The sequence below is a fragment of the Mauremys mutica genome, chromosome 10 (assembly GCF_020497125.1).
Source record: "Mauremys mutica isolate MM-2020 ecotype Southern chromosome 10, ASM2049712v1, whole genome shotgun sequence".
In the NCBI taxonomy this organism is placed as follows: Eukaryota; Metazoa; Chordata; order Testudines; family Geoemydidae; genus Mauremys; species Mauremys mutica.
In genome coordinates this window covers 7,892,309-7,904,794 of record NC_059081.1, presented here as the reverse complement: position 1 = coordinate 7,904,794, position 12,486 = coordinate 7,892,309, and the positions used below count along the sequence as shown (strand labels likewise).

General features: G+C 42.0%; 1 protein-coding gene across 1 annotated transcript in view; it reads right to left on the bottom strand.

Moving 5' to 3' along the window:
* Window positions 1-460: 460 nt before the first annotated feature.
* MRAS (muscle RAS oncogene homolog) overlaps window positions 461-12,486 on the bottom strand; it is a 57,637-nt gene continuing 45,611 nt past the window's right edge. Inside the window, exons 4-6 of the mRNA XM_045031795.1 lie at window positions 10,626-10,725; window positions 8,354-8,433; window positions 461-1,341 (exon numbers count right to left, since the gene is read on the bottom strand). Of these exons, the coding sequence (XP_044887730.1) occupies window positions 1,245-1,341; window positions 8,354-8,433; window positions 10,626-10,725 (277 nt within the window). The 3' untranslated portion in view covers window positions 461-1,244. The remainder of the gene's footprint in view (window positions 1,342-8,353; window positions 8,434-10,625; window positions 10,726-12,486) is intronic.

The following is a 12,486-nucleotide window of genomic DNA, read 5'->3' as shown; positions in this document are numbered from 1 at the left end:
CTGAAGGATGGTCTCTCAGGCCTAAGGTCAACACTTCTGTGAGGTGATGGAAGGCAGCTTGAATACCTGCACCTGCTCTGAGGGTCCGACATCTTTCATCACCACGCTGTCAATGGCTCACTAAAGTCATGGAGGGACAAACCCCACTTGAGTCAACAGCAAAAGTCTGAAACGATGTCAAAGGCAACAGGAACTAACCGAAGGTGGTAGGAAGGAAAAAAGAATAAGGAGATGGAGCCAATCCTCCTGAACTGAGAACTTGGATGGGGAGAACAAACCAATTAGCCATCTCCATATTGTGCAGTTACTGGTTTTGCAGGGAAAGGCAAGGGAGATTCCAAGAGCTACTTGGAATCCAAGGGCTGCTTTACATACACTTGGAAAGAGGCATGCAGCACCTATGTCTGTTCCTCTAAATAAATCAGTGCAGGTTTGTCTTAAAAAAACCCAAGCCCGTTCCTTCCATTTGTAAATTACTTTAATTTAAATATTTTGAGGTTAACAAAATACCTTTTGAATCAGACATGCCCCCAAAATACAAAAACAGAAACAGAACCTCCTCACAGAGGGTAACCCCCCGCCCGTTCTTTCGACATTGGAGTTTATGGACTGTGAGCTGGCTGCCCTCCAGGGTCTGACACAAGGTCTGGAGTGCGGAGAGCAGCTGGAATTCATTTTCTTTCTTCAAATCGATGCACTCTCATGTGAAGCTGCGTTTTGGCATCTCCGTTTAAGAGAGAGTTCAGTGCAAAAGGAACTAATCCGAGCCGGGTTTCTTTCCGACCCAGTGCTCACTGAGGGAAAAAAAAAAAAAAAGTCCTTCCCCTTCCCCCACACATACACACTCGACTGACTGTACCAAACAAAGGGTCATTCACGGCTGCTAGAAGTGGGTCACATGGAGAAATGTTTGCAGATAAAACCAACACTTTAAACCCCCCCCCACACTTTTTAAAACAAACACCAAGGAGCTGGGGATTGTTGACCTCTGAGAGTCCTGGTCCTGGATATTCCCTCCTCCTCGCCACGCTTGCAATCCACTCTGCACCGCACGCAAACCAGGCCAAGCTCTAGCAGTTTGGCCGCCGCTCAAGTATGTCAGCGAGTCCAACCCCCCCTTGGCAAGTTCCTCGGTGTAAGGTCCACTGTTAGAAGCGTTACGGTGCAGTTAGGTGGTACAGTGCATCTCGTTAGTGCTTTTTTAGTTCACATTAGGTCAGGCGGGGGTGCCAAGAGCCCCCAGGTCACAAAATCACACACTGCAGTTTGTGGGAGCCGGTCGCTCTGTCTCCTCGCCATTTGGTCTTCTTCTTCTTCTGGCTTTTCTCTGGGATCTGTTGCCTGTTTGGAGGAAAGAAAGAAGCAAACCTAGTGAACCATCCCTACTGTTTAGACTTATGGGTAGATAGACGAGGATCTCTAGAGCGCTAGGAATCAGTCAGAAGAGGCCCCACTCACTGACCCCTACAACAGGTGAACCTCTCTTCTTCCCTCCTGCACAAGGAGACACGGGGCCAAAAGAAAGAAAGAACAAAAGGGACAGGACTCTGTCGGTGAGAATTTAAATAGCTGCGCTGTTAAAAAAGCCAGCACCCTGGCACAGCTCCTACTTACGCTGCCATAAAGAGAGAGCGAGCGAGAATTTGTTCAGGAACAAACTGTTTTTCCTGGGCTCAGACCAGCAGGCGCTGCATTTATCCAGGGCTCCCTCGCCGTGTTTCTGACCAGTTTCTTAGACTGCTAGTTCTTTGAGTCAGGGACAGTGTCCTCCTGGGTGCATGAGCAGCACCGAACCCACGGTAGGCCCTCCTGGTACTCGAGAATAGTAATCATGCACCAGATCACTGCCAGCTGCCCCATTAGCGTTAAGGAGCTGAAGTTAATGAAGTTAGGAGTGAAGAACAGCCATCCATCTGGGATGGGGGGAAGGGAAGCCTCTGCAGCAGCAGCTGCTAGGAAGAAGGAAGGGAAGTATTGTGGCTACAGCAAAGGTTACAAAAGGGGGCTAGGGTGACGTTGCCATGGCAGTGGATTGCAGAGCCACATTTGCGAGGAGATTTGCTGTTCTTACTCCTTCTGCTAGAGGGAGTGTGACCGCTACTCACCCTGCCCCCACCAGATGATTTACCATGGTGAGTAGTTAGCTAGTGTTCAAGGCATAGGGGAGAGGAGCATGCACAACATATTAATGCTAATGGGAGTTATAATGGCTGAAGTGAGAAGGCAATATACTGGGTCCTGGTTAAAACACAACCCTTCCGTCTGCCCCTAATGGCAGGCTGGGCCCCCGTCATCTGGTAAATATGGTTACCCTAGAAGCAGCAAAGAATCCTATGGCACCTTATAGACTAACAGATGTTTTTGCAGCATGAGCTTTCGTGGGTGAATACCCACTTCTTCGGATGCAAGATTCTTTGCTGCTTCTACAGAACCAGACTAACACGGCTACCCCTCTGATGGTTACCCTAGTGTTCTGACATGCTGCATTATAGCTTACTCCACCACTGGGGAAACTGAGTTCTGAGCAAGAGACTACAGAGAAACAGAAATCAGGGGAGAACGAAAGCCTGTTAAAGATTTACATCTGGCTGGAATTTCCCCCTAGACAAATGAACTGATTTGGAATCAATTAGCACTGGGTTTTTTTAAACCTGCTGTTCAAATGGGTTCTGCCCTGGGCTGATAAATAAAACATTTTCCAATCTAAAGTGCTGAGTGGTTCAGAAGGAGAAAGTGCTCTGGGTCATCACCAGCCCTTAAGGAGGACACTCCAGGCAGCATGAAATCAAAGCAATCAGAAATGCACAGCTGGGATTCCCTCACTGCTGTATGCCACTGCAGCCCTCAATCACTTCATTCAGCAACTTCTGGGGGTGTTGGATGAGCAATATCTTTAATGCTCCTACAATTCCATTCGATTTACATTTCTGTGTCACTGAGGGCCTCCCAAATTCTCTAGGTTACACACTATCCAGAGTCACGTCATTTAGAAAAGGGGACTGGCTGCTAAACAGTGCCAGATCCTCAGCTGGTATAAACGGACATAGCTCTGTCAACCACTAGATAGTTTTCCCTTAACACTAATGGGAGTTTACACCAGCTGAAGATCTCATCCAGAGTTGCAGAATAAATAGGAGAAGGGAAGGCTGCGTAGTTAAATGCAGGACTAGGAGTCAGTGGGTTTGATTGCACAGACTGGCTGTGTGTCCTTGGCAACTCACAAAGGGCCGAACCATAGTCTCAGGAATAAATCAAATCTGTGTGTTGGGGATCTCCTTTAACCATCTCCTCAGCTTGTTGCATACTGAGGGCTGAACAGAAAGGACGAGCTGACCACACCAGATATGGGACGCAGCCAGTGTTGCCAACTCTTGTGATTTGATCGTGAGCCTTGAGATATTTGGTGTTTCTTTCCCCCTCAAAGCCCCAGCTCCTGGAGTTCTGTTACTTATGTGAGAATCTTAGCTTGGATTTGTTTTTAAAAATGCTACTAGCTCTTATGGTTGCAGAGAAAAGCATAAAAATGAGATCCTGAAGGGCTCAAAGGCTAGAAAGCAAAAAAATTCATTCAAAAACCAAACACACAAAAATATTAAGCCAATCTTATGATGTGTGGAGCCTGATTCATGATTTTGGAATGCTTGAGGTTGCCAGTACTGCATAGCTAAAGATAAGTGATTGGTCCTTGACTTCTTCCCCTCACCTCCTACCACAGACTATTGAGATAAAATATTGAAAGACATGTTTAGTGAGTTCTTTCCAGACAGGTAAATCTTCAGAGAACGGACCAAACCTAAATCTATTGTTTAGAAGTATTATTGTAACATTAGCAGCATTATACAAAGCTGATTTCTGGAAGATGATCCCAGAGACAGAGAATTACCCCCTGCCCTGTGTTACAGTGGAAGAATGCTCCACGGCGAATTTACAGCAGAACAGAGGGCAGATCAGGAAGATCCTGATAGATCTACCTACCAGTTAGCTGCTGGTACCACCAACTATATGGATTGCCCCAGGCTCCTTCCAGCCAATCCCAGCACTTGGAAGAAAAATTGGGAATCAACCAAAGGCAGCTCTACTCAGAAGGTGCACAACCATTGGCTGACAGTTGCCACGGTATCCATCAGAGTATGACTCATGCCCCAGGTCCTGTCAAGAGCTAGCCCCTTACGTTCGTGAAGCAATTTGGAGATAGGTGCAGAGCATTAGGAAGTTTTAAATGACATTTTCCTGACTACAGCTGAGCTAACAATTTGTGATAAAAAATTTAACAGATGATTTTATCCTATTTCTGATTGTGGCTAATCCTTGATAGTCTTTCAACAGTCTTCTCAAAACAGTTCAGCAAAATGTAGTTAGTTTCAATTGGCCAGCTAAGTCATGTGGCATCATTTCTATTCTTTAATTGAATGAATGCACACTTTTTTTTTTTTGATACTGAAGGCAACAAGACTGAACAGGTGTCTAATTTGGCTGGTGGAACCTTTATAACAACTACTGATGCACACGAAGGAAAGAACCCAAACATGACTGTAAGGCTCTGGGGTCCATTTGGAGGGCTGGCATATACAGAATATACATTTTCAAATTTAACTTGCTAACTGAGAACATTTGACCTGGAGTCACTGAGAAACAATATATAGGGAGACCCACCACACCAATTATTTTGTAGTGATTTTTCAGAATAGCATTGGATAGTGATAAGAGCTCAATGTAATAAATACTAATGCTTAGCCTACTAATTACATGGTACAGAATAGTTCAGAAAACATCCAGGGACATTGCCAACATATATCTGTAACCCTCCAATAATTATCCGCCCACACCCTCCGTCTGCCAGCTTGACAGGATTTTGGAAGAGTGGGTAGTACCATCTGCTTTCGATGGATGCTGACTCGAAGCTGTGGTAAGATAAACACTAACAGAGAGGCACCTGTGCATAAATGCCTAACAAGTTTCATTGCTGGAGAAGCCAGTTCTTCCACCTCATATGGAAAAACTATAGGTTCACCTGATAGCATTAGTTATTAACCTAATAGGTTTCTTTGACAGAGTAACAAGCCTTGTGGTTGGGGGGTAGAAGAGGTAGATGTGGTATAACTTGACTTTGGTAAGGCTTTTGATTCTGTTTTGCATGACCTTCTCATAAACAAACTATGGAAATACAACCTAGATGGAGCTACTACAATGTGGGTGCATAACTCATTGGAAAACTGTTACCAGTGGTTATCAATGGTTCGCAATCAACCTGGAAGGGCATATTAAGTGGGGTCCCAGAGGGATCGGTTCTGGGTCCAGGTCTGTTCAATATCTTCATCAATGATTTAGAGGATGGCATAGAGTGTACACTTATAAAGTTACGTACGATACCAAGCTGGGAGGGGTTGCAAGTGCTTTGGAGGATAGGATTAAAATTCAAAATCGTCTGGAGAAACTAGTGAAATGGTCTGAAGTAAATAGGATGAAATTCAATAAAGGACAAACACAAAGTACTCCACTTAGGAAGGAACAATAAGTTGTACGCATACAAAATGGGAAATGACTGCCTAGAAAGGAATACTGCGGAAAGGGACCTGGGGGTCACAGTGGATCACAAGCTAAATATAAGTCAACATGTAACACTGTTGCAAAAAAAAAAAAAAAAAAAAAAAAAAAAGCCAACATCATTCTCGGATGTATTAGCAGGAGTACTGTAGGCAAGACACGAGAAGGAATTTTTCTGCTCTACTCCGCACTGATTAGGTCTCAGCTGGAGTATTGTGTCCAGTTTTGTGCACCACATTTCAGGAAGGATGTGGACAAATTGGAGAAGGTCCAGAGAAGAGCAACAAACATGATTAAAGGTCTGGAAAATATGACCTATGAGGGAAAATTGAAAAAACTGGTTTATTTAATCTGGAGAAGAGTAGACTGAGATAACAGTTTTCAAGTACATAAAAAGTTATTACAAGGAGGAGGGGGAAGAATTGTTCTTCTTAACCTCTGAGGACAGGACAAGAAGCAATGGGCTTAAATTGCAGCAAGGGCAGTTGAGGTTGGACAAACACCTGTTAGGAAAATGTCTACACAATACTTAGTTCTGCCTTGAGTGAACTAGATGACCTCTCAAGATCCCTTCCAATCCTACGATTATAGAAGAAAACTGTTTGCAGAAATACAGGTCACTGACATAGGAAAAAAAACCACACTCAAACCTAAGGCCTTTAAAGATTCTGCAAGTGGCACAATTGGTGTCATAAAAAGAAGACAGAGACCAAATATTTTACAGAAGTTATCAGTGTTGGAGGTGGAAAACATACAAAGGTCCATATTCCAGATTGAGCAACTGAAGAACAGGGGTGAAATCCTGGTGGAATTTTGCCCAGGATTTCACCCAGAGTGAAACTGATTTGTCAAAGGCCACAGATGGAGTTTGTGACAAGACTGGAAACAAAACCCTGCTCTCCAAGATGGAAGACCCATGGCTTATCCAGTAGATCTCATTGTTTCTCATACAAAGTGGGTTACATTTCACTACTTAGTGGGTAGAAAAAGTGAAATGTCACCTTCAGAATAGAAAATAGCCAATTCCTTCAAGTTTTGGCCACAAGAAAACCACCAGACGTAATCAAAATGACAGTGTAATGGAAATCCAAACAGTGCCATCCTCATTCACAGACTTACACTGATTCAGGAAGTCAGCAAACAAAAGCAGGGTGCAAATAGCTTTAAGACTCTTCTGTACAGTACAATAGTTTATCTGCCTCTACAGTAATTTTGCTCAGCAAATGCCAGATGCTGTTATCTGTATCGTGTTTTGGACTATAAGTGAAATGGGGGCCTTCATGACAGTTGAAGGTCCCCCTGCACTTCTCAGAGTAGGTGCATTCTTACCAAAACCCTAGTGTTTTTGTCTGTTTGTGATTAAATTCTACCTAATGAAAATTCATCCTGGAGTTTCAGTTGGGTTACTCACCTCCCCTACTTAAAAAGCTGCTGTTTGACATGCATGTGTGCTGCCAAACAGAAACAAAACACCCCAAAGCCCCCTGCCACAACAAAAGGTGGCTGCATTTCAGTGATGGTATATAATACACACACACACACACACACACCCTGTATTTTTATATTACAGCCCTCATGAGGTCAACTGAAACCAATGATATACACAAATGTGTGTCAGATTCCAGTGGATTAGGTCATATACAGGACTAAACGCTGCTTGCAGACCAGTCAGTCTGTAACTCTGGTGTTCATATCTTTGAGGTTCTACTGTAATATTATTCACGCCACTGTCTAAAGTACTTTGGAGTACTGCCCTATAAGCAATGCTATGTATTAAATACAATGGGACCCTGGTTATCTAACTGGGAGGGGCCAGATCAGATAACCGAAAATCCAGATAAACCAGAGAATGGGTGGCAGGGCTCTGGCTGTCAGCCCTGGAGACTGGGACTCCTGCTGTTAACTTATATTACTTCAAAATTAAAAAACTCTCTCTGTGTTGGAAGTCACATCTTAAACTGGGTGAAAGATGTAGTGGAGTTATGGAAATCAAAAGATTCCAAGCCTTAAAACAAGAAGGATACGTGGGAGAACCATGAGCAAAATTTCAAAGACAGGTGTGAGCCACACTCTAAAGATTACTGGCATCAAAACAGAGGTCAGAGTTAAGGATGTCTGGATGTGACCCGTGATGTATGTGGAAGATTGGGTAGGGGAAACGAACAGTATGTCTGTGATTATCTGCAGGAGAAGGTTATACATGTAGATATACTGTTTTAAATTTTATTTTCTGATTTTTGCTCTGGTGTTCCATCTGACTTTCAGGAATACAATATTACGCCAGATACATAGTGTCAATTGGTATAACTCCATGGACTTCAATGGAGTTATGCTGATTTACATTAGCGGAGGATCTGGCCCACAGTTTTCGTATGCCAATACTGCATGTTGTTATTGATCACTAACGTAGTGTCTGGATATATTGTAGGTGAATCCACTAGATTTTTAATATGCAGTTAGATCTCAAAATGTTTAGCACTGACAATGAAGATTTTATACATTAAAAGATAATTACATTTTGATAGCGACAAAGAGTCCTGTGGCACCTTATAGACTAACAGAAGTATTGGAGCATAAGCTTTCGTGGGTGAATGCCCGTGTCTGACTCTTTGTCGCTTTTTACAGATCCAGGCCAACACAGCTACCCTTCTGATACTTGACACATTTTGATAGTTGTGTGCAGGTATGGAACAAGCAGCCCTAATAAAGAATAAAAGATCAGGCTCTTGGTTCCATGTGTTATAATGATTCATGAGCCTCCTGACAATGGAGGTTAATAGATGGCTGAGTAAAGTGTTTTATGGCTTACCTGATTACTCTAACAAGATCATGGAAGGCTTTATCAACATTCAGAGGTGGGTCCTTCGCACTAGTTTCTATGTACGGGATCTGAAAGACAAAAGCCCAGCATAATAAATACTAGTGACATCTTACATGTGGACAATGAACCTATCTCAAGTGACAACCCAAAGGACTAGATGGAAAACAGAGAGTTGTCCTAGAATGACTAATGCAGAAAGACTGTACTGAATATATTTGGGGACACTTTCAGGTAGTCTCTTAGAACAACAAACTCTTTAATAAGGGTGTTCTCAACCACGGAATTCCTTGCCCCATTGAAGTCAATGGGAGCTTTGCCACTGGTTTTAATGGAGCCAAGATTTCACCTTACATATAGACATCACTTCACTCACCACTGAAATGAGCAAAGGGTGGAATGTAGCCTCTGGCTTTGGCTACACTTACACTTAAAAGCGCTGCCGCGGCAGCGCTTTTAAGCGCTAAGTGTAGTCAAAGCGCCAGCGCTGGGAGAAAGCTCTCCCAGCGCTGTCTGTACTCCACCTCCCTGTGGGGAATAACGGACAGCGCTGGGAGCCTTTGACCACACTGGCGCTTTGCAGCGCCGCAATTTGCAGCGCTGGAGAGGGTGTGTTTTCACACCCTGCTGCAGCGCTGCAAATTTGTAAGTGTAGCCAAGCCCTTCGTGTAACAACGTACAGCTGTGCTACACTGGAGTTTGGGGCACAAAGTGAAAGTTATATTCAAATGAAACTGCCAGGAGAAAGGCAGGTAAGTGAAATGTTGCTATGATATCAAGGTTAATTGGCAGAAAGGACACAAAAACACTACAAAAGATCACCCCATCCTATAAAATGTGCAACATACAAAACAGCTGGAAGCATAAAGTTCTAGATTTTGGGGGGGGTAGGGGGAGAAAGAGTAATTGCAGAGTTTATTAGGAGAGATATTCTTTTTCCCTGAGATGTACTTGAGGACATGAAGACCACACAAACAAAGACAAACTATCTACCATGCCTGCCAGAAGTTTGTTGGAGATTGCTGAAAAACTAACACCTGCCAAAGATTACTTCCTTGCTACACTGCATTTTAAGGTCCTTGAATGAAGATTTCTAGAGTTACCTTTCAGGCTTAGAAAACCTGTTCAGCTGACAGAGAAGGTCATTTTCTATTGGCAGCCAAATGGACTTTTGTGGTCACTTGTAGCGTACATACCTAGCAAAGAGCCATATTTGTAACCCTGGCTTCTGAGACTGAATGTGAAAATTCTGCATTTGCACATACAGCACCTTCCACACCACTGAAACTGAGCACAGCACAGGAGCTGTGTGTTCTGTTCTTGTTTAGGTTGACTGGCTCTCTGCTCTTCCACAAAAGCTTCTTTACAGGGGTGGGAATAAATATACCCTGAATAATTCACATTATGTTGTCTTTAAAAGTCCATTGGGGTGCGGCAAGTTCCATTAAGTCTTTTCCATGACTGTAGGCATTTAGAAGTGATTAACCTAGAATAATGGTGATTATAATCTTACTTGGGAGCCATTTCTGGAGCCAAACTGCAGTAAGGATAACAGGGAACTGAGATATTGGGTCTGATTTATATGGGTTTTACACTCATGTAATTCCATTATCATTAATGGACTTACTCCTGGTTGACAACCGTCCGAGATCAGAATCAGGCCCTGTGTATCTCTAACTACCTTTTCTGCATTTTTATTTGGAGTGCATTCTGCCCATTTTACACGCACATTTCACCCACCTGCAAATAACTTGCATTACATGACTTTATGATCATGTGTGCAGTGTAGCTGTAGCCATGAGGGTCCCAAGATATTAGAGAGGTCAGGTGGGTGGGTGAGGTAATATCTTTTATTGCACCAACTTCTGCCCGTGAGAGAGACCGGCTTTTGAGAAGTGTGTGTGTGTGTGTGTGTGTGTGTGTGTGTCCTTTTCCAGACCTGAAGAGCTTGTCTCTCTCGCCAACAGTAATTGGTCCAATAAAAGATATTACCTCACCCACCTTATCTCTCTAATGACTTTCTTATCATCAAACTCTGCAATAGTATGGTGTACAAAACTGGCCCCACTGGAAGTAACCTCTCTCTCTGCTACTTTCTTTGCCTTTTATTTGAAAATGTAATTGCAAGTATTTAATTATAAGATAAGTGATCCAATTAAACTCCAAATGCGGAATGAATCCCATTCTGAATGCCTGTAATGGAACTTAAAAGCAGTGCAACTGCCAGAACAACATGCAAACAAAGAAACACCCACAAACTTACGTTATGTTTAGTTGCCATTTCTCTTCCTTGTTCCCGAGTGATTTTCCGCAAATGCATTAGATCAACTTTGTTGGCCACCAATATCATTGGAAAAGACTCTCTGCAAGAAAGCAATAGGAGGAGACTTTCAGTGTAAAGTGTTCAGCGTAAGCTTCCTTTTCAAAGACTACCACCATCTAGCATTTTCAGCTAGAAAGATGCAGCATGTAGGCATTTAGCAGATTAGTTATAATTAGGCTTGGAAGGATTAGATTTTTAAAATCAGTAAATATTGGTAAACATAGATTTCATTGTACACACAAACTGATGAAAAACACTTCATCTGTATATTTTGATCATCATCAATGAAAAACACTGCCTGAGAATTTATTAGAGCCAAAATCCAGGGATTTAGATTTTTGGATTACACACATAACAAATGGACTAGTGAATGAATAGCGAAAAAACAGATATGATTTGCTGATTTAAGAATATTTACTTTGTACCTTTTGATATGTGATATTGACAATTTGTGTTAACTTTTGAATCTCAATGTCTACGGTCATTAAATAATTATCAGCCCCTCCACCCCCTAATTTCCTGCAACTGTTAAAATTGAAAATCAATTAAAAACAAGAAAAAATGCTTAAAACCCAAAACTTCATGGAATTGTGAAAATTGATAATCTTAAAAAAAATAAGCTTAAAAATAAACATCAATATTATCTTTTGAAATTATAAAAGATAAAAATCAAATTCTGCCAAGCCTAGTTATAATTACTAGCAGGATCAAGCAATCATACATTATCACAAAAGCAGGACTATTTATACATTACCTAGGCAAGATATTTTCCTTGGTAGTTAGTACATTACAAGTTGTACACATAAACAGCTGATGTGCCTGTAAGTGATCAAAGCTGCTGTTTTCTTATAGTTTAAGAATAAGCTCCACCATGATCCAAGATTCCTATCAGTTACACAACTTCAGTACTTAACTAATATTGGTCCATACGCATGGCAGAAAATTAGTGTAGGCATCCAAAGACTTTGTGATCAAGAGAAAATGGGCAGATTTCCAACGTTTCTCATTATGGCTTCTGATTAGTTTAACTCAAGCCATGTCTCAGAACTATGCTCGCAAATGAGAACTGGAGGGAAATGATGCAATGTCCATATGGCAACATTATTTTGGGGGGACAGAGGAGCATACTGGGAATATTTTCGTGGCTGAGAACAAATTGGTTTCGATACACAGTTATTGCGAGGTACCAAAAATATGCTGAAGGCCTATTTGGAATATTCCCTGTTCAGGAGCTGGTGGACTACAGGAACAATACTATTACCTAGTGCCTCCTGCCTCTAAAAATACAAGGGAATGAACTACTATCCCTAAGTATCAAAAGTTGCCTAACTTTACAATAATTGCTCTAGTCTAAGTAACAGTCTACAGACACTTCAATGGCTTCTATGACAAAAACTGGGCTAAATCCTGACCTGGTGTAAATCAGCATAGATCCACTGAAGTCAATGGAACTATGCCAGCGTACATCAACTGAGGATCTGGCCATGTGTCTTTAAGGTCCTGCCCCCCAAAACAATCATGATTGGTCATTAATGCTAGTATTCTACTGAGCAAGACTCTCCCATGAATTTTTACCCACCAGGCCCTATGTACATCCAATGGAGTGGAGTACTGAATAGGGTTTAACTCGTTTTGAAACTGCTAAATAAGATGAAATGGTTTTTACTATTTTACTGTAAAACAATTGATTTTCCACAACTCTAATTTCTTCTTGGAAAAAAAATATTGTGGGCAGCATTTTTTCCTTTACTTTCTAAAATTATGATTTCTATATTTCTTGCAATGACAGAGCCATAATATT